Below are 26,254 nucleotides of genomic sequence, written 5' to 3' on the forward strand. Positions count from 1 at the left end.
TACCCTTTCAAGGGGATAAGACCTCTGGGCTCCCACCATGTTCAGTAGGAATTGAATTAATTCCTTGCACACCATCCATGGGAGCAAGCAAACACCTAGCACGTGGTTCAAAATGGAATGTGTTTTATCTATTTCTTACACTGTGTCACAGAAGAGCCCTACACAAGGTCACATCTGACATGTTATTATTAGCTGGCACTTTTTTTCTCTCCCTCTTGATCTTTGCAGATGAGGGAAACAGTAAGTGCCATCCAAATATCCACTGCCCTCACAGTGAAATGTGTGGGCAAATTTCACATGCAGATCAGATGCAGGATGGTCTAACCCATACATAACAGACAGACCTATGGACAAACTGCAGTCACTATACACATAAACTGTGATCAACTATAAAGCTGATGGTCTTCATGGACCATGTATGCTTTCTGTGGGGCAAAACACCAGTCAATTTCTCCATTCTCCTTATCAATCTAAATGAAGAATAATCACAAGAGAAACTGGTATCTTTCATCTTCACTTCAACAATGCTCAAGCATTAAGGATGTTAAGCACTACTATATGTAAAGTATAATCCAGACAAAAACATAAAACAAAGTTCAAGAACACATAAAAACAAAGTTTGCCTCTTCAGGAAGAAGTGCTTCACTTCTAAACACATAATATACGTAAAACTAGTGAAGTATATAATACTTCTGCATTAATGAAGCAGTTTATCCATTTGCCCAGAATAACTAGCAAACAACCTGAAGGCAGAGAGACTACTTTACAAATTCCAACACCATTTTACTGCAGATAAAAATTTCTGACGCAATTCATGATGAAATTTAAAGTAACAATTCAAATTTTAGTTGACAGCTACAACTGGCAATGTTTCAAGCAGAACAGTGGCAAAGGTTGTGTGAGAGAACAGCTTGCACAGCCTGAACCTCAGATCTCAGATCATAAAATACATTATGTACAATACACCAGTAATGTCACTGCAGTTAGACCCCGAAGCTGAACAGAATGAACTTACAATCTTGCATAAAAATCACAAAACTCTTTGTAGAGTTTTATTTCACTGTGCCTACGTTGCAATTTTGACACTGGTTTCTCGCCTTCATTTCCTGCAGAGTTGTGAGCATCAGGAGCGACCTTGTATGCAATCTCTTCATCCTCTGGGATGGGGTACGGCTGAGCTCTGCGCTGGAAGTCCATCTTGCTCTGACTGCTTTTCCGAGTGTATGTATTCTATGCTTATACTGCAAAGAAGCTGTAGCCAAAGTCTGCAAAACAATATGCTGGACTTCCCCTTGTTCCCAGCAAAGTGATTTACTTTCACAGCTCCGTGTCATGTAGCTGGAGCTACTCAGCACCCTGCTAGAGCTTCAAGTTAAAAGTTCAGTGGCAGGGCGGTGTGCCTGTCACACTGAGATTTACTGAGGCTGGCTGTGCACAGAGAACACTCCCCTGCCAGGCCCTCATGTAAACTCGAATGCTGGAAAGGGTCTTCACTCTCACTTCACTGACAGAAGCTGCCCAGGAGAGCTGTGGTGTGAGTAACCTATCTGAGTAAATAAGCTCACCACCGAATTTGTCTGCAGCTTCTTTCTGCTGAGAGGGTGTGGAGGCAGCGTCCAACAATATTTTATCATGGGCAAACCAGCAGTGAAAAGCAGGAAGAGAATACTGCTGTCCCCAGGTAAATATTGCTTTAATGATATAGTGTGTTAATTACATTGTAAAAATGGCCTTTATAATGCTCCACTTGTGTTTTCTAAGCCATATGTGTTGAATTTATCTATAAGTGTCTTTTCTCTTGTCAGTACTTCAGCCAAGGGGTAGGTACAGTCAGTTCAATTTCTGTTGCATTTCTCAGGCCATTAATAAAACTGACAGGCACGCCATAATGGACAATATATGGAGGAAAACCAAAGCTTTATTTCCAGTGACCTGCTGCATTTAGAACAACTATCCAATGTAAGAACAGTAACTGAACTAAGATTTACAGCTAATAATTACACTCCTTCAAGCTCTCCCTATTTGAAGCACAGTGCTTGTGGCAGATGTGGGATACTCGGCTTCTTGCACTTTCTGGCTGCAGAAAAGGAAGACTTTTGGGAAGCCCTCCTAAGTAACTAACTTTTGTGTTGAACTGTCTCAGCCTTGTTAGCAATAAGCTGAACTGCAGAACTGCATGCACTTTGTGCTCATGACACCTAGCACACTGGTAGCTGAACAATCTACTAGTCTGTGAGAGGGCGTGAGGAAGCAGAGGATGACAAGAAGATGAGTAAACAGGAACAAATATAGAAACTAGAAGATCAGAAAATTATAGAATCATTTAGGTTGGAAAAAACCTTAAGTTCACTGAGTCCAACCATTAAACTAATACTGCCATATTCACCACTAAACCAAGTCCCCAAGTGCCACACATACAAATCTTTTAAATACCTGCAGAGATGGTGACTCCAGTGTTTGACAACATTTCCATGACAAATTTTTTTCCTGATCTCCAATCTAAACCTCCCCTGGCACAACTTGAGCCCATTTCCTCTTGTCCTGTCGCAGGATATGACAGAAGGTCCAGTCAAGGCTACAATTTCTTAATATACCTGCACCCTCCTGCTGAGGATCTGGCTGATGATAGTTTTTGGCCATATACCTCACCAGCAGCTGCGACAGTTTGCTCAGCAAGTGTACAACAGCCCCCATGCCACTCTCCATGCAGGCCTGAGCTTGAACACAGCCACCTTCCTGCAGCTCAGCCAACACAGTCCTGCGCTGCTGCTTCTGCTGACACATCTGTGGAATGGGTTCCTCCACTTCCCCTCAACAAGGAGCAACCCCTTAGGCAAGATATTTCCCTGTGTAGGTGGGACCCACGCAGCATGACCCTGTTTGTTTGCCTGTCCGTAGGTGTGATTATTCACCCTATGCCACAGCTGGAGTCACAAGCTCTAACAGGCAAAGGAGGCTGCACCCTCACCACTGACACAGCCTGGCTGCAGCTCAAGCCCTATTTTAACCTGTCATGGGGCAAGCTCCAGATGAAGCAATGCTCAGACTGTAGCCCTAGGCCACAAAGATCTTGCCAGGGCACCACTGCAGTCCTGGAACAAAAGGTTTCTGCATTCTCTGGAGCATGAGTGATGAAAATGAGCAGTGTCTTCCAATAGACATGCAGGTATAGTGATGCCAGTTCTTTGTCTTGCTTCCTAACATTTTCTGCACAGGCTAATGTTGAGCTTCTGTGGGTATAAAGAACTTCAGTGAGACTGACTGCAGCAGACTAAAAATACTGATTCATCCAGGATTAGTGCAGGTGCATGAAGCCATTAAGATAAGAAACAGCAAGTCAGCCTATGTCTTCCTCTTATCAAAATTTTCTCAACAATTTCCCAACTCTTCCTGCATTTTGTCGCAGATCACAGAAAATTCTCCTGGGAAGATGCTGCTGCAAATCAAAAGTGCCCTGTAGAGTCTTTCTCCTGGTGGACTACTACAATTCGTGCAGTAACCGAAGTCCACAGGTGACCAATGTGGCTGGAAGCCACTTCTGCTAACTCAAGTCCCCTTTTGTCAACAAGAAAACATTTGCTTGCTTCTTCGGCTTGCTACTGTGCAATCTTCTGCATGACTGTAGCAAAACAAGTAGTACAGCCAGTTAGTGCAGTACGATGTCCATCCAAAAAGCCTGGTTTTATCTTCCTAGGTTTTTTCAAGAAGAAGTCCTTCAAAATAATAGGACTTACATGCAGTAAGTAGAAGCTGTCAGGTTCTCCAGTCATATTACCATTGTTGCTGGTGGAATGACTCCCAATTTCTTCCATTAAGCAAGAAAGGGCTTGACAGGAGTTTAGAAAGGGCCTTTATGCTACTGAAACAAAACACAGCTTCTACTGTGAAGGTCTGGTAATCCACAAACCCAGAGCAGCTGGCCATTTTTCTCTTTTCTGACACTTTGCAGGAGGCATGCTGCCAAGATCTGAAATACATTGTTAAAAATACATTGCATTTTCATTAGGGAATTCTAGGTTTCTCTGAGGTGAAGCTGTCTCCACGGGGAGTGAGAAGCATGTAAGGGGTTGTTCTGCAGCAGCAACAGCTTCCCAAGGGCATTCCCTGGGATATGGGACAAAACACACCAGCCTGTTGTTAAAGATGCAGTGTTAGGGAGAAAAGGGATTTGAGCATTTAACTAGAAAAGGTAGGTATGAAACGAAAAGACAATCTCCTCTTGGCACACTGAGGCTCTTATCAGAAGCCAAAACTGGTGGTTTTGGAAGGTGCTGAAGGAAACAGTAGAAGAGGGAGGGAGTAATGTTCCACTACAGTTACCAGGAGGGCTTTGGTAAACAATAGCAAAAATAGGCGTACTGCCTAATCCCTGCTGACGGATGACTGCCGCCTCACTCCACACTGCTTTCTCTGGACAGCTTTCCAATCTGGCTGCCCATGCCGGTGGCAGAGCTGCCGGGGACTCTTACAGAGACGGCTCGGTGGCCAGCCAAGCCCGCTGAGCATTTCACTCCGTGCCACAAATAGCTGTGTGCGGAGCAGTCACGGCTCCAAACAAGGTGCTTGGCAAAGGCAGCTGCTGCTTGGCAACCTATTTGTGCCACCGTGACATATCAGTGCACCGTCGGGACAGGCGGGGGGGATGAGTAAGCACAGTGCGTTCCACCACTTCCCTCACAGGTACGTGTGGTTTCATTTTAATGATGTATTAACAGATGATATGCAGGGACTCTCACACACAAAATACAGAACAACCTAGAACAAAAGTTTGACTGCAAAAGATGCGTGGGCTTGCAGTGCCCTGCTCTGATTTCTGCATCAACATTTTAAAGCACTAGTTGACCTTTTGTGGGGGTTCTTTATTGAAATTAAAAACATTCTTGGGTTCTGGTTGCTGCAATTGTTTATCTCTTAAGCAATAAAATACTTTCTGTGCTAAGCTAGTCTCCTAAGGCAGTTTGAAAGAAGGTATGAATCCTTCATGTAATTCAAATGCACATTACAGGTAGGATTTTCACATGTGCTCAGCACAGCTCTAACTACTTTTTCTATTAAAAATGATGAAAAACCATCTTGAAACCACTGCAGTAAAAATCAGGTGAATTCTGAGTGTTCCTGGAAGTTTCATTCTTTAGTCTTCACCTCAAAATGCATAATTAAGCTGATGTGGTGGGAGTTTAAACAGGGCAAACAAAAAAGCAATTCTGGTTACTTCATATCCTTCAGTATAAATTTATTCTAGTATAAACATGTCCAAAAAATGCTTTGGTCTCCGCAAACAGAGAAGGTTCACATTCCATCTCTCCATAAGGAAGTAAATATAACTGGAATAGACAGGTAAGCAGCAGCTTCCCACGCAATGTTTATCAGTCATTCAGGCACAGTGAAATATCAGCCTCTGACAGAATTTGCAGAAAGGGAGAGCAATATCCAACTACAGCATTTTCCTGTTCTAAGTAATATTTCAGCAAAGTATTGTGTTTTCTTCCTGCTGGTTATAAGTATTACCAAATGAAGCCATGCTCTGTATAAATCAAGTAATGACTTCTGTGTACAGATATTTGATACTCTTTAAAACATTCATCTCTTCCTCCCCCACTACTGTTTTTATTAATCCTGTGCAGACAGGAAAAACAAAACAAATGCAGTATCATATATGAGAAGCTCAGGAACTGCAATAATTTTGTGTTCCATGACACACAGCATATTATGGGTTACTCTTGAAATTTACACCCTCTGTAATCGACTGCATGCCTACTTCATTATGATATCCAAGTTCTGTATCCAAATTCTTCCAACTCTATAAATTTTAAGGATGCATTTGCACTGATGCATTTTATATAACATTTACAGCCTTATTTCCAATTTAAGAATAAAATAAAAGGTCACCCACTCAATACTAGGGGCTGCACATCAAATGTCCCTGAGACACTCTCTGTGAAAAGAACCATCTTTCCAAGGTCAAAGAGAGAAGATCAGGTCCACACCAAGCTCCAAAAAAGCGACAGGACAAGAAGAAACAACCTCATCTTGTATCAAGGGAGGATTAGATTGGACATTATTTTTTTTTTCATGCAAAGGGGTGTCAAGCATTGGAACAGGCTGCCCAGAGAAGTGGTGGAGTAAACATCCCTGAAACTGTTTAAAAGATATGCAGATGAGGCACTTGGGTACACAGTTTAAAAGTGGACTTGGCAGTGCCAGGTTATTGGTTGGACTTGATAACCTTAGGAGGTTGTAAAAACCTAAACGATTGTATGATTCTAAAATGATGCAGTAACATATTTCTCTTTAGGGTAATGGCTTCCTAGCAGCAATATTCAGTTCATGTCACTGATATCCACCCAAAATCCTCCACTGAATCCTCAGTGTAATGGCAAATGCCAGCCTTTGATTGTGCGTGAGTCATCTGCCTGCACTGTGTGGAACCAATGTTTTGACAAGCTGAACACCATGACCCAAGCAGTTCATCTAGCTATAATTAATACTATGACTCAACATAATACCCCAGCAATCAGGAGAGACTTCCAGTACATCCACGCAGCTCCTTGTAGGGCAGAGAGAACTGCAAAACCAGGCTTCCCAGCTCACAGCATCATCCTTATTATAGTCACATCTCCACTGGAGACACCATCCTGAGGACTGACCTTCAGCTTCAGTAACCTGCATGTCACACACATCTTTTATTATTACCTTATTACTATTAATCTACACTTTAAGCAACATAATCTCCTCTCACTTTCATTAGTTTGAGCTTCTATATGACGAAGCACAAAGTTTTTCATTGCCTAAATTAATTAATTTTGAGCGGAAGTACAATGTGCTATAGAAAACATCTCCTCAGCTGTTCCTCTTCTCTCACACATATACCAACTTGTAACTATTAGTCACTCCAGGTTTTGGTTTCACATTTTTCTTTTCCTACATTCACTACAGCATCACCAGGCTTTAAAACCTACAGAGGATAACAGACAGCTAAGCCAATACTGCAGCATGAAATAATAGCCTTCATATTCAACTGCCAAGAGAACAACCAGAAGCAGCTTATGTTCGTGAGACTCAAGAATGAGTAATGTATCAACAAGTAACGCTAAAATAGCATTTTGACTTCATTATGACAGTCTTAAAATTTAGAGTAATGCAAACTAAAGGTCTTCATCTTATTTATTAGCTATTCAGTGCTAGTAGCACACCTGCCAAGTAAACATGAATGAATTTCAGTAGCAGTTTGTGCAAAGCAAGACTTCCATGCATTTTTCTAGCAGGTTTGGTAGGGTTTTTTTAAACTTTTTTGCCAGGTTTTTTTAAAGTAATGGTTTCTGTCCAAACACCTGACTAATCCTCAATGAGTAAAGCAGCAGTGGACAGTTACAGTAGCTATTGTATAATGGAAGAGGATATAGAAGTTACCCCTTGCAAAAATACACTGTTGGGATCATCCAAAAGAACAGTGGGGTTTTTGCTTGACAGAATGGAAGCAAAGGAAAGACAGAAGATGACAGGGCTTTGTATTTTCAACCAGGGGCATTCAAGCCCTGCCAAGCCTCCTTCTGCTTTGCTACATACCCTGGTGTAATCTGAGGAGTAGCTTTAGAAAGCATTTTAGAAAGCATTTGAGTTTTAAAGCTATGCAAACACTTGTACATTTCAGGCAAAATTCATAATCCACAACTTGGTAGCTCATGGAGTTATCCTATTCTGAAGCTGCACTGCTACAAAGTCCTTTAAAAAAGTATATGTATCAGGACCAGTTTTACAATGTATCAGAAATATAGGGTATGCTTCACTTCAATTTCTGTAATCCCAGAAAAGAAACAAAAAATTTCTGTTTCAACAAAAACTTTTGTTCAAACAAATATTGAAAAGCCAAATATTGTGCAGGACAAACAGCTTTCGACACAAACTTCCCGTACTGGAACAAGGGGCCAGCCAGGGCAGTTTTAAAGCATGACTCTGAGTGGGAATCCAATAGTTGCATAGAAACAGAGTTCAAAAGGTAGACTCACCTTGGGATCAAGATCTATTTATGATCTATGAAGAGTGAGGCATGCATGGATTTCACATGCTAGAAAAGACAAACATAATTTAACATTTGCTCTACCTCTGTCCACTCATTCCTTGCTGGAGCAGCTTGAATGTTTTGAATCTTTCATTTGAAAAAGCACAAGCTGAGAAATGCTGCCAGGTATTGCTATCTTTATCTGCCAGTATTTTACTTCCTTTGAGGCTAGTAATAAAAAGTTGTTAATTCATTTTTTTCTAGCTCTATTATGGTGATTACGGCAGCCAGAAACAGAAGAAGAGCTACAAGAAATATGTCACAAAAGTCAGAAACCAAATTTCTCTTGCTGGAAAAAACGCTCCAAAAGATCAGAAAGGTTCATCTATAAAGACACATCACAGGATGACTTTGAATCTGCTGGCAAAATTGAGCAGTATCATTAAAAAGCCCTGCTCATAGAGCGTTATATTTAAAGCCATCATTTCAGAATTCTACCAGCAACTACCTAAAATGAGAATTTCTACAAAGCTCTCAGATAAAATAATGAAAACTGAACAATGGCAGCCTAAAGCTGCTATGACAAATCAAGCAAGGAAAAAAATAACACATAACTATGTGTACTACACCATCAGATAATACACATGAAAACTCAAAGCATTGAGTGACTTAAATAAATGCTCTGAGACTGCTGGGTGCAAGGCAAGACCAGAGGAGTTAACTGAAGGAAAAACCACTGAATGCCACAAACTCCATAGGAAGTGTCTGAGCCACAGATGGTGGCAAGCTGGGGTTACTACCAAGGGCAATCCCATAAAAGGCTCACTCTCCTTCTACCTCCCTCCACAGGCATCAGCCTTTGGTCATCCTCAGAAGCAGCATACTTGGCAAGCTGTTCCAATGCCTGGAGAGCATCATGTAAAAAGGCTCATGGTCCTCTTGAGGACACTGTGTCAGTTAGCTTCAGGTTTCCTAGAACAGCTCAGAGACCTCAAGAAAACAAAATAAAAAATATACAGAAAGGGAATCTAAGCTTACAACCTTTAAACTTTTCTCCCAGACACCTGCAAGTCAGTAATTTTTAATAAGTGGTAACATTGACATGATTCAGTTTTTCTCTTCTGTGTGTAAATTCACGTCAGTGTGACAGGCTGTATTCAAAGGACAGCTTAATTATAATGAAGAATAATATGCAATCACAGTACCTTTTCTTTAGAGAACACCTCTGATTAGGTATCATCAGGACCCACGAAAACAATAGTGAAAGAAATGCACAATTTACCTTTAGTTAGCTAAACCTGTAAATAAGAGCAGTGAAAATCCTAATTGCTATAATTAAAATCCTGATTGAAGCTTATATGTCTACTAAAATGATAGATTTAAGAAGAAAAGCCATTACTACTTTGGTTGATGTTACACAAGCAGCTACCTCCGGACATTTGGAGTCATGAGAGGTGATAGTTCAGGTTAGCAAGTCAAGCAAAATTGCTTAGTTGTTATGCAATGTAGGAACTAAGGGGTGAGAAAGAAGGCAGGCAAAAAAGGGTGTGTTCCTTAGGAGTTATTTTAACTCCTAGAGCAATGAAAAGTATAGAACAAATGAACAGTAAAGCCTCTAGTCATGTTCATAATTATAACTAAGGTGCAACGCAAATTCTAAGTATCCCAATATTTAAATCCAACCATGAAACATATTTTTGCTGGCTGTAAGTTACTCTAATTAATGGTACCAATTCAGTGTTACATTTACATGGACAAATCCCTTCTTCAATTAGAGCAGCTAGCAGACAAGCTGAAGTGTTTCTTAAATGAACTCTTGGGAGTTCAGAACTCCCAAGCACCTGATTCAAATGAATATTTACAGCACTCAGCTCTCCACTATTCTAGCAGAGTTATTAGGGAGAAGCACAAATTTTTTTTTTCTTAGCACTTCCTTTAAAGATTTTCCTACTTTAATAAATTAATCACTTTTTTAACCGAGGTATGGAATAATTATTGCTTCACCTGCTGACACTGGCAGGGTGAGCAAGTTAAACAACTCTCACAGAAAGCAGACATATAAATGTTAACACTGGTGATGCTACAAAGAAACAGGAGAAATCAAATTCAAGTAAACTTCCAGGTGCAGACAGATCACTTATTTTCTCCTTAACCTGCTCTCAGTACCCTAAAGCATCTGAAGGCTCAACAGATCTCTGGTTTCCCAGACAGACCCTGACCATCATTTTCATTCCCTCTTCCTAGGAAGAGCAGGTCTTCAGAGCTGATGGATGGCTGGAGACAGCTGTACACCTTGTCTGGCTGCTACACGTGTGCTTTTGATGGCAGGTTAAAGAGATTTGTGACCTTGCACAACTCCTGAATGCTGTATCTCATAAAGGGAGACAGCCCTACCGTATTGCCAATGGGGAGAATTTTATTAATTTGTTTATTTTTACACACACCTACAAGGCTTGCTCTGCAGAGCCTATCCCCCAAAGGCTCATTGGGATGTATCAATGTGCTTATGCCTCCTGTTTCACCTGCAAGGAAGTCTTTGTGCTTGAAATTTTCGGGCACATCCACATGCCTTCCAGACAGGAGTCAATGTGCAGAGGCTGGCAGGAGCCTGAACAGATCCAGCAGAAGATTGCCTGCACATACTCACACACATGTACCCATCAGCTTCACCAGCAGAGAGCAAAGGTAATGCAGATGCTTTAAAACTATTAATATGGAAAACATCTACAGTGCTTTCTGCACAGAACAGAGCAGTGAGCTATGAGGACCTGACAGCTACTGATGGAAGCTCATCAATGACTATTTATTGTAAATGCTGAAATTTACTGTTTGGTAAAAACTTGAGACTAGCCTCTTCAAAACTTGTTTACATTTTTAATGGCATTTGAATGCATATGAACTTAGGAAAGAGAACTACAGATAGTAGCTAACTGATAAAATTAATTTTTAAGTGTAATTGCAAAAAAACCCCCAAAGACAATTGCCTCTGCTTTTGCCAGTACCTTGTACTGAGCCTTGAGAATTAATAGTATCAATTCTTTTAGAGGAATCATTCTATTTTAAAAAAAACCCATGGGATGAGAAAGGGAAAGAGCAAAAATAGCAACCATACTGCTATTGCTAAGTGACTCCTAATGATTAATCATAAATATATGTGTACAATTTCCTTTGCATCCTGTTTGCTGAGAAAAGCAAGAAAGAATAGCTCAGCATACAGTCAGAATTTTTTACATGCTGTTTTAAAAAACAAAGCAAGACAAGACCTACATCTTTTTCCCACTAAATCAATATAGTTGGAAAAGAACAAGTCTTCAGAACAGTCTCTTCTGAAAAGCAGATTTTTCAGGTTGCATTTAGTTCAAGGATGGCTTGACAAGTTGCACACAGGAGAGACATGAAGGTGCCTGGCATCCTCCTGCATTTTGAACTCTGCACCCAGGGAGCATCCTGTATAATTTAGGTTTATGAGATGGTGAGTCTATTCAAGCAGGTGAAGAGAGGTCTGCATTCAGCATCCCAACCTCATTGGAGGTCTAAACCAAGCACATTTTTGTACTTTGCAAGTTCAAGAAAAGGATGGGCTATCTGGACCACCTTTTACACGGCACAAACAGGCTGCAGCTCCCTAAAAATCAGTAAAGCACCAGTTGCATCTCTAGCAGCAGATTAAAATGCTGCCAGAGAGATTATGGGGTTTGTTAAATGATGCAGGGAGTGAGACAGAAAGAGAAGCCATATTTCCCATCCCCACCAATATGCTGTGCTGTCAGGACAAATTAAATGTAGTGATACATTATATGACAAACATGTTCTGGTGCACACTTAGGAGTTTCAGTATATTGTTTCACAGTGCCCTAATTATTATATAATTATATAGTAATTTCACACATTTTAAGTACAAATGACACTGACATTCCCAGGAAAGAAAAAAGGCAGAATTTTGGCACCAAGGCCTGCTGAGCTGCTTTGTAATGCCAACACTTGGCTATGTCTAGCTGAAGTTTGTAGGTACACAGATCCCTGTCCTACCAAGCACATCTGGCTCCTGCTGTGATGGCTGGACCCAGCAGCTGAAATTAAAAGTTTTAAGTACAGAAGTTCTCAAAGGGTGACCTGGGGACACTGGCATGTTGAGTATATTTTGGCCCAGGATTAGAAGAACACTACTTGAACTGAGAAAGTAGGTTTCAGTGAACTGTTGCTGGAGGGCTGATATTATTTAACACATCTGGATTAATATGTATGCAAAACAAAATACAAAGGCATTAGAACAAAGAACTGGAGAGAGATACTATGAGAGGGCATTAAAAAGCCATGGATGGCAAGATATATTTAGCAGACATAAAAGAAACCTCTTGTCTTTCTTGTGGACTCTAGATATTCTGAAAGTATTTGCTAAGGACAGGCATCTAAGTGGCACTGGGAGAATATATGAAAAAACTAGAGGTTTCCATTTTTAGAAAACTACTAAAACTACTAAAGAGCTTCTCGTCTTTGTTCCCAATTGCTCTTTGCCCTGTTGACATGTCATAATTCTGTATGTATAATGCCACAGCCTTTTGTCATGGAGAATGCAGTAAAAATTACAAACAAGCCTGCCTTGCAACACGCTGAACTATCACAATATGGGTTAGGAATATGGTTAGGAAGGAGCAAGGTTTAGTTTGAATAAGAACCAGCTTAAGCTATTAGCAAACATAAGATAAGCTCTGTTTTCAGGTATGGGTTGTCCCCCTATGCTCTAAAAGCATCATCTGACCATGTTCTATTCACCTTCTTGTACCTCCAACACTCTGCCCTCCACTGATCCACAAGCCCCTGACTCACTATTTCCTCCAATTTGGATTTTATTTCTCAAGACCAATATCTGTTTCATGTATTTCTCATCTTTAAACGGAAGAGGCTCAGGAAATTAAAACACCCAGATTTCTACTGGTGCAGTAAATATATCCCTTCCCCTTATCCAGCCCCAAAATGGTCTAATTCCTATCTTGGATATGCATAGTAATAACAGCAAGACAACCATACAGAGCTAATACACATTTTTATGTATATGCTTTAGAAAGAGGCTTTCTCTTCTCCAAATAGATCTATTTTTCTTCATTTCTAGTTTTGTACAAAAGAAACTAAGTGTCAAAATGTCAAGAATCTCTGCACATCTCTTACTCTGCTAAATCTGGTTATTCTTCCAACTGCAGTCATATGAATATGACACATATACTGCTAATGCTATTAGAAATCAATCTCAGAAATCAATTCAGAATTAATACTACAAAGAGATACCAAACACACATACCAGACCTGCAAGTTAACACACTCCTAGAAGTGATATATGTCTGACATCTCATGGCAAATAATCTCTGTAAGCTACAATCGTGCATTTTGCGTTAAGGTCCTTAGTTGTAACAAAAGAGTAAATCCCCTAGATCTGAATAGCCATTCTTCTGAAATCACTAATGCAGTTCACAAAAACACAGTAACAACCTTTCAAATTATACAGCACTCCAACCTGATGCACAACCACTACCTAGGAAAAATAATCTAAAAATACAGTGAGACAGGCATTAGGAGATAGGAAGTACTTCCTTTCCACTGAGGCTTTTGTTAGCAGATACACAAGGTTCCTTTGCTGAGAAGCTTGAAGTGGGAATAGATTGCTTTCATGCTGAGCACACTCAGGAAAACATCTCAGCATTTTTACTCTTTTTGTGGGGGCGTCTGCACTTAACTCAAGTTGCAAACAGATCTTTAATCTTTCTGCTACAAACAGAGGCTATTTGCAAATTCATTGTTAATTTTTTTCAAAAGGTTCACAGCATCAGGAAGACAACCCCAGACATTAAATGGCTTTGATTTTTGGTCACCCTTGCTCAGTAAAGTTAGGCTAAGTGGCCCTGCAGCATTCTTTTGCCTAAAGCCCTTTCCGCAGCAAAGAGCCCCCCATGAAGAGATGCAGAGCCCAGCAGCCACCCCAGCTCCAGCCTGGTGCAGGGACTGTGCCAAGACCCAAGAGGCAGCACAACCTACAGAACCTGGGTGACCCAGAACTAACTTCAAAGCATATGGAGCAAAGTTGTCAGGCTCCGAAAAGTTTATTTACTTCCAAGTGCTGGCCGTCAGAAGGGATCCCGAAGTAAACACCGGCTAACACTTGCCCTTCCCAGAGTCAGGGAAGGCTGGCACACCATCGCCAGAAAGCGCAAGGTCACCGCATGGCTCCTGCTATCCCACCTTCAGGGGTTTTTCTGTCGTGCCTCGGGGCTGCTTCTCAATCCATGTGTTTTGCAGTGACTTTCCAGAGCTGTGGGTGCATTCTGTTTGTAAAAACCACCGAAGCAAGCCGGCAGCAGAGAAGGGCTCGGTGCCCTGTCAGTACCGTCCATTCACACTCACCTCAGGTTCTCTTCCTGTGACCCGGGCAGGACACTGTCAGGACGATCCCGTCTCCTCCTGTACAGACCTGAATGTGACAACTCTTTCAGCTGCAAAGCCGTCATATTCCCCTACCTGGAGGAGGGTTGGTTGTTTTTTTTAGAGGGGGGTGTTTTGGCTTTGGGTTGGGTTTCTTTCCCCCGCCTCTCCCAGCTGTGGGAGCCGAGGAGCGCGCCTGCCAAGATGCCTGGAGAGCAGCGGCTGGGCGGTGTGTCGGCACACCTGCGCCCGCCGGAGCCACCAACCTCTGCAGGCAGGCAGGGCAGGCACCCGCCGAGCTGCTTCCTGTTTCTCATAGGTACACACCCTCCCAAAGGGCACCACATTTCCTTTATCACTTGATCACACCTAAGGGATGTGTGCGACACGCTCACCCCCTTCCCTCCAGCTTTCCTCAAACTCTCACGGCTCCGACAGGCACGACCCTGCCCTGTGCTGGGCAAAGCAGGCGGCTCTTCCAGCGCCCCCGCAAGAAGCTACACATCTCCAGGACTGCGATGAGCTGTTTACTCTTTCCTGCTCTAATTTATGACAAAAGGTAAGTCATTAGAGCTATGAAAATTCAGAGTTACTCAAGCACGTTGGCAAGGTCTGACAGGGAAGTTAATGCAGCGAAGTGTGCCGCAAAGGAACTTCAGTAACTAACATTAAAATACTCTTTTGGAAATGCAACAGCAATATGCGTTTTCTTTCTCTACCTTGAAATCAGAGGAAAACCACAATGTAATTTTCTTCCTACTCTCAGCTGTCAAAATACAACCACTACACCATTTTGTCACATTTTGTAGTGATGCAGCGTCCTGTGTAATTGTAAAACAGGAATGGAAGCGCTTGAAGTTTCCTGCGAGGCAGGAAGGCGGTTAGCAGGGAATTTTGCAAGCTCTGTATGTCATTTCACTTAGCAATTTTTAGTAGTAAATAAAACACTTAATTTCAGGAGGCTTCAAAAAAGCTTATGGCTTCTTGAAAAACGTTTACAATTTCTTTGACTTTATTCTTGACACACATAAACAAAAATTTAATTCAGAGATTTTACATCTATATGGTGAGGAAGGTGTGTTTTCTAAATGAACTTGCATTTAATAAAAGCCAAGAAACATAACAATTCGCAAGGACTGTTTTGACTATAATAGGAAACAAGTTCTATGTGCTATGAATTACAGTTAGAGTTCATTATTAAAGTATTTATTTTGTAGCAGAATATATATGAGTATTTTTGAATTTCTCCAAAGGAAAAAAGTATAACATAGGTAATACTGGGTATTGATATACTATGATATATATATGATGTTATATATATATATATATCTATATGATATACTATATATACATATCTATATGATATACTATGATACTATAATATATATATCAATATATATTTCAATTTTGTCGAGATTACCAGACTGAACAGAAATAAGGTAATTTTATATAATACTATCAGTGTGCTTCAGTCTGAAATGTCATCAGCACATAATTTTAAACATCACACAATGGAAAAATAACAAGAGTTTTTTGGAAAAGAAATCATGGAACATGATAGATAATGGCTGCAAAAATTCAAAGTGATTTATATGATGTTAGAGGGTTGTGCACACTGAACTGTCAATGAGCTACACACATCTGAGCATCTATCCTCAGAAAAGAAAAGCAAGAACAATCACAGTATTTGCCTAAACACGCTGCATTCCAGTTTCAAATGAAGTATTTAAAATTGTTTCTCAGTACACAGTAGGATAAACTTAAACATAATTAAATGCCAATTCCCTGCAGTCAGTCAATCAGTGATCCAATGAAAAGTTAATGCTGTTATGAGTGGAGGTTCAGGATGGCAGATTGCAGATGTTCATGGCACAGCAGCATTTATTCCCAACAGTTTGTACTCTGCTTTAAATATCTGTGTACAAATGACTTATTTTTGTCCAAATGATCACTTTTAGACAATAATCTAGAAAGTGATGAGTACATTTTTTTCTGTGAAAAAGCTCTTTGTAAACTATTGAAATTAAACTATTACTTATAAATTTGTTCATAGATTCTTATTCACTACAGTAGCCATCTGTTCAGCATATACTGAATACTTTTGTATTAAACGTGACACAAACCAATAAAAACTAAAAAGACAATTCTTCACCCACTTTGCTGCACATTGCATTAGAGTGAAAAACATCACTTCATTAAACTTTTATTTGCATGAGCAGTTGCTCTGCTTCGGCAACAACTTTTACTCAAATGTCCTTGGAAACCAGAGCTGCACCAAGACAGAGCATGCAAATTAAAGGAATACATCAAGTCCAGACACAAAAATGAGTTGTTATACAGATCAAATCCACCTAAATATAAAGGAGAGAAATATGGTTTTCCAAGGAAACCTGGTGACTCAGCTCCATAGCTCCATTTCACAGGCCTCTTCAGCAAACTCCAACAGGGATCTGTGCTGATACAGAAAACACTTTCTTGGAGGGCTTCAGAACAAGATAAAAGCTTTCTACAAGAAATGCAAACTGGTCTCGTTTTCTGTCCTGTGGGATTGCCCACGAATCCTCACAAGAGACAAGGTTTCAAATCTGAATTTACCTAAACAGTCAAACTTTTGCGTTTGAGTATCAAATACAAGTTATAAGGGTGTTTTTTGCAGAGATGTTGCAGAATGCAAATGTTATTTCTCGACTAACTCACTTAAATGCTCCCACAAAGCAACTCGGGTAGACCTGGCTCTCCAACAAGAGCTTCCCCAGTGAGTGCCTCCTGCTCCCCACACACCTTTTTACTTTTGAGCCCCTATCTGCTGTTTATAATTCCTTTTCTGAGAGATTACATTCTTCTCATGTGGGATGGGGCCACTTGGACCTTTCACATTCCATCAGAATTTTTGAGGACCAGCCAAGTTACCACAGCTTTTCTCATTACCAGTAATGCACAACCTTCTTGTATATCCTGTACTTTGAAGGTTTACTCTTCATTTTCCAGTGCGTGACTCTTCCCCCATGCAACTGACCATCCTCCTACCCTCAGAGAAAGCCAACATTGCTACTGTGATGTGATGGATAACCACAGTGGAACTTGTCTTTCAGTAGTGGAAAATATTTCCCCATGTCTAACCAGCACAAGGTGGAACTGAGACAGAAAGTATGCAGTCCTTCACTCATCACAAGCAGTAAATAACTTTTATTATGTGGGACAAGGCTCACAGTCAAGTTTTCACTGCAGTCCTACAGAGCATTTATCTTAATATTCCAGGTCTTTAGTGTTCTTCCTGAAATTTCTGTGAAAGTACTAGTGTTCTGGTGATGCTAGGTATTCAGCAGAATTTTCCAGTTTAAAAACCTTTTAGGATAGATAGGTTATGCCTGGCTACTTTACACTACATTCAAAAGGATGTGAACAGCAATTCAGGATGCTGGAATAAACACGCAATTGACTTTAGGAATGACAATAAATGTCAGGTGCTTTAAATTCAGGACATTTCCTCCTGAACCTGTATTTACAGAGAATATACACTAACTATAGAAACCAGAAAAGATGAAGTTTTAGGTCTCTTATTTCACACACAAAAGTCAATGTGTATCATCTTTTATTCCCTCTAGGGGCATGTTCTTGTTTTTTGGATTTTTTTTTCAAACTTTGAAAAAAATACTAAATTTCAATTTAATTTTCAAATAAATAGAAAAAAAATGTTTTCATGGCAGCACAGTCAGTCAAAACAATAATCAGAAGAGTGTTCCAAGAACACTATAGGAATGCCTGTAGTGTGCTCACAGTTACATGGTGGCTGCATGTTCAAATGGGAGCACATTCCTCCATCCCCCCATCGCTCACATTCCAGCTTATCACTGGAATCAGTTTCCAGAGGAATGTGTACAAGAGTGACTGTTTTCTACTACTCCTCAAAAGATTTGGAAGAAAGCACTCTTTAAAGTGAAGGAAAAGACTTATACATCAATGAAGGGCTCACTGCAGAAAATGAAGGAAGGTGGCAATAATCCTTCTGGCAGTTTTGCAAGAATACCTGAAGCACCCAAATGATGTGCTGACACCAACAAAGCTTCACACCTCTCTGGAGCTGCAGAATTAGTCCCCACAGATGGGTTTGGGTGTCAAGGAATAGTGTAGCACACTGTGGGTCCCTGCTGGGACAGCTAGTGATAAAATGAAATGCACAGGGTGAATACCAAGCACAAATGCTAAGGACACACACCTTGAAGCTTCATGGGAGCCTAAACTGTTGATTCAAGGAGTTAAATAATTAACGACATCTTTCCTTCCTTGTTTAATGTCACTCCAACATCCGTTTTGATGTTTCTTCCCGTGTTCCACTCAGCAATAAATCAATCCTGAAGCATGAAAATTTAATCTGCGGATTAGGCTAAGTACTGAGGTACTTGATCTATCTATGTCCACACTACAAAGCAGAGTTATGGATTTATGTCCATGCTCCAGCTAACTAAGTGGGATTGCTGCAATTTAACAGTAGTTTAACTACTCAGTTTTTGTTAAACCTCATCTACTAATGCCTGTCCTTGCCATACAATGTAAAGTAAAAACCTTTTTTTTACTGGTGGACAGTTGCAGCCTGGTCTAGTGCAAGGTGTACTGGCCCATTGCAGGGGAGGGGAGGTTCAAACTAGATGATCTTTAAGGTCCCTTCCAACCCAAACCATTCTATGATTCTACGGTGTGCTCAACACTCTTCAGAGCAGTGATGCACTCAACCCACTGAAGTCCTTTGGGATTTAATGGGGCAAAGGGAAGGCAGGGTTATTGTGGTGAGAACAGCGGTCCTGGCAGTACCAAAGGCATCTCCAATTCCATGGCTGGTGGCCCACAAGGTTTTGGTGAAGCATGGCAGAGATCCCTGCTCTCATTCCACATACTCTATTCCAATAATAATAAAAAAAATTATAAAAGTGAATATGGGAAAATCTGTCTGCCCGAACGTGGAGCAAGGTATTTTGCTATTCCTCTCCAAGCTCTCTCCATATGCTGCTCCATGGATTGTTATATTCAGCAGGGGGAAAAAGCCCTGCAAAAAGCACACTTTCTCCAACAAGCAGAAACCTACTTTGGCTGAGCTTTACTATACCTCCCTCTACTGGGAAAATGCTGCCTTGTTTCTCATGCCGGTATTTCTTCCTACAGCCAGAGGATTAACCCACACATACTTTAGTAAGTCAGATTGGAGGCAAGCTGAGAGCAGAGATGAATGAGAGACCAGCAGGTGAAGACGCAAGTTGGCATTATAGACAGAAATTTATGCCGTTAATCAGCAGATGATCCATGCATGAGTAGGTGTGCAAAGAACAAAGTGTGACACAGCATGAGTCAGTTTTATCCTGCAATTTGAACGTAAGCCTCTTAAAAAAAAGAGTGACAAGCTGGTAAACAGTTGATGCCTTAAAATGGGTAAAATTACTCATATAGACACTGTATATCATGGGGTAACATCTTAAAAAAGGAAGTAAAAAAAAACCCACACCAAAATGATGAGGAGAGGGAAAGTTTAAAGCCAATAAAACCACAGTTTAGATTAATTTTTACAGCCTAGAGCACATGGGAAAAAACCCACAAGCAATTCCCAACTGGCATTTCTAGATCCAGGACCCACCCTTCAGAGTAATTTTTATTGTCTTGGAATTGAAAGCCTCTTCCCAACAGAGATTATCAAAGCCAGTCAGAAATCCACCTTTTGCATTTAAGAACCTTGGCTATGATGCATGAAGATCCTAAGCTGAAAAGTCTTATCTTTAAAGAAGTTTACTTCTACTTGCACTCTAATTACACTTATTCTATTATGATGTATGAAGGGATAAATTACCTCTAGAAATGAGGGAAAAAGCCCCCATGGCTTATTGGGTGGTTAGAAGTTCCCCAGTAGATGCTACAAAAGACTGAAGAAAACTCCAAGTTTAAAAAAAAAAAAAAGTTAAAAAAATTAATTTTATTTTTATTTAATACTTAATTCAATTATTTTATTTTAATTAAAATTAAAAATTAAAAAATTAAAAAGATATTAAAAAAAGAAAGAAAGAAGAAGCAGACCTAGAAAACAGGCAGCAAATGAAGGAAACAGGAAAGTGCCCAGAGCTGCTGCCCCAGATACCTGCTCTGGCAGTCAGGTTTGTGTCCTGAAAGCCAGCAAGCTCTTCCAGGAGTGCAGAAAAGCTGACTGAGACATATCAGATAATTGCTGAGCCCTAGTTTAGGTGGAGAGCTAGTGAAACATCTTAAAACAGGTGCCAAACTGACTTTGCCCTTTCATCAAAGGAATGGGACTATCAGGAAATCTTAATTTTTCTCCAAACATCACAGTTAAAAAAATGCAAATAAGACTACAGCAGCCTGTAAACTGTTTTCTCTATTGACTACCAGCAATTACTCTCCTGGACCCTTTGCCTTCTGTCTTACAAATACTTTTCAAATGACTAACGCTCCATTACAAGCAGAGAAAGAAAAGCTTCTCATCAAGGTTTTTTTTCCTTATACTGAAATGAAATGCCAAGGAGAGAAGACAGTAGGCTCCCCATGAGAGGGCTGGAACAGGTGCTGGTAACCCTGACAACATGCACGTGGCTTGAAGGCACCACCACCTCTTGGCGCACAAACAAATACAACCATGAAAGCAGTAGGTGACACTACTTCACAGATCCAAGGGCTGGTGTTTTAGAAGGACAATCCAACCCTGAGCTCCCAAGAGGGCAGGCACCAGAGCCTTTGAATGCTGCTGGTTGTATGCTTAGGGATGGTCAATTTAGCAGCCCAGAAGAAGCAATGATCCTGACTCCATGCCTGTAAACACACCACTCAGCCATCTCACACAGTCCCTACTGCCCAAAAAACCAAGGCAGGGAAAACACATTAAGAGGAAAGGGGAGGAGGCAGTAAGGGCACAGAGAAAACAGTTGAGACAGCACGGGTCAGACATACTGAAAAGTGGTTCTATACTCTGACCAGCATTTCCAAAAAAGGTAGAAAATGGTGCTTCCCTAGAGATTTTTTAATCTCTTTAAGTGCTTTTAATCTTTAAGTGCTCAGAAATCTGTAGTATGATGGTTTATTGTATATAAGAACTAATATATTCTCTAAAGCAGAATACAGAAAGTAGATCAGGTGTCTACAAAGAATGAAGCTGAATAAATGTAAAAACATTTGAAAATCACAGGCAAGGTACAATTTCTAACAACTTTTAAAAAATCTTAATTTTTAAGTACTTACATTTTGGTTTTGAAATTATTAAAACTTGTAATTCACATCCAAGCAGAAAAATCTGTACTGGGGAAAAAAAAACCCACAGTGCAAAAGATATGAAAGTAATTCAAACTGTACATTCAGGATGATGTAAAATGGAAAAGACATCCCCCCCTTCCCTTAATGCTGTAAAAATTACTTTGGAATTCAGCATAAAACATAAAAATATGATCTCATATGGATTTTTCATAATAATTTAAAGTGCATTAAGATTCTTAATCTTAATTAAGAGCAAAAGCCTTAAACCAAAAATGCACAGCTGCGCTACAGTAAAAGTTTTGCTTCACTGGCAAACTTACTGACCACTGACCTTGTGGTTACACAACCACACCAGAAACAACACAATTTCTGGAACAGGTGAAACAAATCTTTTCCTTACACTGGAATTACAGTTTTGGGTTCAATTACTCCGTTGCAGTCTCCTCTTCCTTGGCTAGCAGAAAACCCATCAGCAATGGTGTATCTTCAAACTGATCGTGAATCCTCTGTTTTGGGTGGGGACAAAATAGTGTCCCTGAAACCACTCCCAGTGAGAAAGGGATAAAAAACTACTGGAAATATCAAAACACCTCTGTGCATTCCAAAAACAACAAAGAACTTTGCTGAAAGCTCTGTTACCATGCTGCTTGATGTTAGGAGTAATAAAACCCAGCAAGTAAAAGTCCTCTTCCTAACTCTGTTTATCACCATTCCCATGCATGGCTCCTGCTCCCAAGAATTTCCCTGTGAATGACTAAATGTCCATACAATTCCCAGCCAGGCTGTTGGCTCAGAAGGCAGCACAATGTTCACTCCAGCAGATGCCTCAGCCAGACCCTCAGCCCCAGTGACCAGGTGGACACTTACTGTCAGCCTGTAGCCTCGCTGGCAGCACGTTCACAATGAGCAGCCTTTCCCATATAAAGCTTCATATCAAATGCCCACTGTTTGCATGTTTTCCCTGTGGTTATTACTGGTAGTTGTGATAAATTTAAAAAAAAATAATAATTTAAGTGACTCAGTAAACCACTTCCTTTTTTGACCCTGTAAAAACTAGATGCTGTAAAGAAGAGGATAAATCTACCAAAATTCACAGTTCAGCTCCACAAATTGTGCCATGCCAATTCTCCATCTCGAAGGATGGAGAAAGACAGAGAAGGAAGCAAACCTTCCACCTCATAGGAAAGGCTACGACTTTCATTATATCATCAGTGCATGGTACAGAAGTACAAAACTGTAAGAACAGCAGAACAGCATTCCAGGTCCTTTTATGGGAAGAGCAACTCCTGGAATCACTGATGAGCAGCAAAGAGTCAAGCAGGGCTACTTGAACCTATCACAAGCATCTCTGTCAGTGCCATGTGGAGTGGGAAGACTGCATCTCCCCACCTTCCCACCTGCTGAGAAAGAGGAATACCCTCTGATTTTCTTCTTTTCTGAGATGAAGGCAGACAGCGTCACACACTGCAAGACTACTGCCATCTCTGACAACCTCAGCACAGGACAAGGACTAAGTGGGGACAAAAAATAACCCCCACCTCACAGAGGAGGTTAGGGTAGTTAACCTGCCCAGACAAACAAGTGTTGAGATACGTCTCGTATGGACAGAGACTTAAACTCAGTTTTGATAAAGCAATCTGAATCCCTGGCACACCTCAAAGGCCTCAGGCAATCCTTTGCAGGTTAAAGCAGGAATACCCTTAAAATCAACCTTTCCTCACCAGTTGCTACATAGATCTGTAACAAGCGGAGCCTGAAACCTTGCTCACCATAAGTGACAAAGAAATGAGGCCACAACCTGATCTCTGCAGGGGACACGCAGGACATGCTTCAGGCAGAGCTTGTCCCCATCTCTGTTCGTACAGCAGTACGGCTTCAGGCTTCGGTCCCCTGACTGCCAGTGTGCCCTCCCAAATGGTCAGACAGGAAAGTTTCCTTACCACCTGCTTTCACCATATACACAAAATAATGCTATGCCATACCAACAGAACTGCATTTTTCTTCTCCTTCATCATGTCTCTACATCCTGTTTCTTGCTCCTATTTCTGTCTTCAGGCCACTTAACATTATCACTAACCCTTCTCTGTGGACAAATTAACAATGTAAATTATCTTTCCAAGCTGCTGTTTCCCATACTGTCACATAGTACTTCCCCATATGAACTTCTTATCTCTTCCTGCAAACACCCTTCAAGTACAAAAGCGGCAGTAAAGTTTCGATAAACTTATCACTGGACAGTTATCCTCCTAGGAAAAATGCACTACAGCTTTGTCTCTTAAAAATAATGTGGCTCCTGTCAAGGTAACAGTATTTTGTTCTTGAGGATGAAGAAAATCACAACACACCAGATATGCAGAATAAGAGGCCTTGGTTGCTACTGCAATTCATGTTATTTAATATATTGCTCATATGCCAGCAGTTCTGCTTTTATAAAAGGGCAAGGACAGTTTGTTGATTCATGATAACTGTAAAAGCTGCAACACTTCATGGTTAATGTGAATAAGCATCCGTTAAAAGGGAACTAGGAAAACAAGCATTAACTCTTCAAATAACGTTTTAAAGCATGTTTGAGCAATTCATTAACCAGTTGGCCTGGCTAAACCATGTTTTTCAGTTTTGTTCACATCACAATAGTTGGCTTTCTTTTCTCACCAACTTTTTTTCCAAAAGGGAAGCGCTAAAAGAAAACTTGTGAACAAAATGATGGCCACTGGGTGCAGAACAAGACCAGCCCCAGAGAGAGACCATGCTCATAGGCACTGACAGATCGTTGCAATCTGTGGTTGCCCAGATGGGAAGTGCAGGGCAGAGTCACACAAACAGCTCCAGACAAAGTCACACAGTTCAGCCAAGCCCATCAGCTGCTCCTGGCACCAGGGCTTGCCGTGAAAGGAGTCAGCAGATGTGGCTCTGCAGTGATCATGAAGCTCCTGAGGTAACAGAGAGGGGGCTGGACCTACACTAGGCATAGAATTAGACCAAAAAGTAAGTCTACAAGAAAAAGATAACTAGGGAAGGGAACCACTGGTTCATATCCACATTTCCACAGATGCAAAGTATTTTTCTTTGCTCCTCTAGCAAGCCAACATGAACTGGAACTGCAGAACAGAGGCAGAGCCAATTCCTCAGAGCTGCTCCAGGATGTTCAATACTGCAGCTTCTGGACAAGTCAGTGTCCTCTCTTCTTCAGGCAACAAGAGCCACCCTCTGCAAGGAGACCTTTGAGGTGCCTGCATTGCCAGGAGCTGGTGGAGAAGCCAGACAGTCACACCCTGCAGCTGTCTGCCTCATCACCCCCTGAAATCACCATCTCCGGGGCAAAACAAGCAGAAGGAAGTATGTGCTCATGCCTCAGCTGTTCCAGTTTGCCGAGGGTGTATACAAGAGATGGCTGACCTGACCTAGGAGCTCACTGCCAAGTTCCTTTTTTCTCCTTCAGACGCTCTTCCTTCCCCCTCCCCATACACTCCTTCCTCCTTCACCTTCCCCCCAGCTGCAAGGAGCTTTAGCTCATGTCTTCCTCTCTCAAGAGCTCTCTCCCAGCCACCAAAATGGGAGAAGACTGGGTTTGGGGGGTTGGTTAGTGAATGCAGCTGCTGTAGGACAAAGGACCACTGGGTGCCATACACAGCACAAGAGAGGAAGAAGCAGCAAGTATCCCTCCAGCTCAGCAGAAGTGAGATGTTCCCTCATGATGTTCTCGGAGGCCCCGGCTGCAGCCGCCCCGCCCGCGGGCCGTGCCGGGGACCCGCGGGCCGTGCCGGGGACCCGCGGGCCGTGCCGGGGACCCGCGGGCCGTGCCCGGGACCCGCGGGCCGTGCCCGGGACCCGCGGGCCGTGGGGCGGCCAGGCCCGGCTCGCACCGGCAGGCGGAGCCCGAGAGCCGCCTCTCCGCGCGTCCCCCGTCCCGCCGAGGACTCCCCTGCCCGCAGCGCCCACCCGCCCCACACTGCCTGGCTGGAAGGGCGAAGCCTGCTCAAAAAACAGGGGAAAAAAAGCCCCGAACGCCCCCGGAGTTCCTCTTGCAGTCCTTCTTGTCAGTGTCATCACAGCCGCCGTTCAAAGCAGAGCCCAGGCCACCAAATGCTAACAGCAAATCTACGTAAATCAGAGCTGGACTTCCAAATCAGACTGACTCAGTTCAGGTAAAAAGTCACAATCACAGCAGCTCAAATAAGAAATTTTTCACTACGATGGTGGTGAAATACTGGAACAGGTTTCCCACAGAGCTGGGAGCTGTCCTGACCCTGGAAAGATTCGAGGTCAGACTGGATGGGGCTCTAAGCAACCTGATGGAGTTGAAGATGTCCCTGCTCACTGAAGGGCCATTGGACTAGATGGCCTCTAAATGTCCCTTCCATCCCAAATTCTATGATTCTATGAAATGGAACCAAGTAAAATAGTCTGCTCTCCTAACGAGAGGACAAGCAGCCATTTGTCTTCCCTTGAACCCACTGCACTATTTAAACAACTTTTTCAGAAGGGTTACTGCTGCACCTGAGCCAGGCCGGGAGCAGGATGACCCACACTGCTGAGTTGAGGGCCCCTTGCTAGGAAGTGATGGGAAACACCAGCTTCACTGCTAGGCCCGCTCTCCTCGCC

At 41.7% G+C, this 26,254-nt stretch overlaps 1 protein-coding gene across 7 annotated transcripts in view; it reads right to left on the reverse strand.

Annotated features, from left to right (window-relative positions):
* The window catches only part of LIMS1 (LIM zinc finger domain containing 1), a 67,906-nt gene that overhangs the window by 17,902 nt on the left and 23,750 nt on the right, over positions 1-26,254 (reverse strand). The window contains exon 1 of one of the 7 annotated variants that reach the window (XM_058851847.1): positions 14,393-15,211. The exons of 1 other annotated variant lie outside the window; for it this stretch is intronic. In XM_058851847.1, coding sequence (XP_058707830.1) covers positions 14,393-14,496 — 104 coding nt within the window. In that variant the 5' untranslated portion in view covers positions 14,497-15,211. Of the gene's footprint in view, positions 1-1,015; positions 1,359-14,392; positions 15,216-22,519; positions 22,611-26,254 lie in introns of those variants that run through there. 5 more of the 7 variants (XM_058851831.1, XM_058851863.1, XM_058851838.1 and 2 more) reach the window with 5 other exon arrangements.

This window comes from Poecile atricapillus, chromosome 1 (genome assembly GCF_030490865.1).
Source record: "Poecile atricapillus isolate bPoeAtr1 chromosome 1, bPoeAtr1.hap1, whole genome shotgun sequence".
Lineage (NCBI taxonomy): Eukaryota > Metazoa > Chordata > Aves > Passeriformes > Paridae > Poecile > Poecile atricapillus.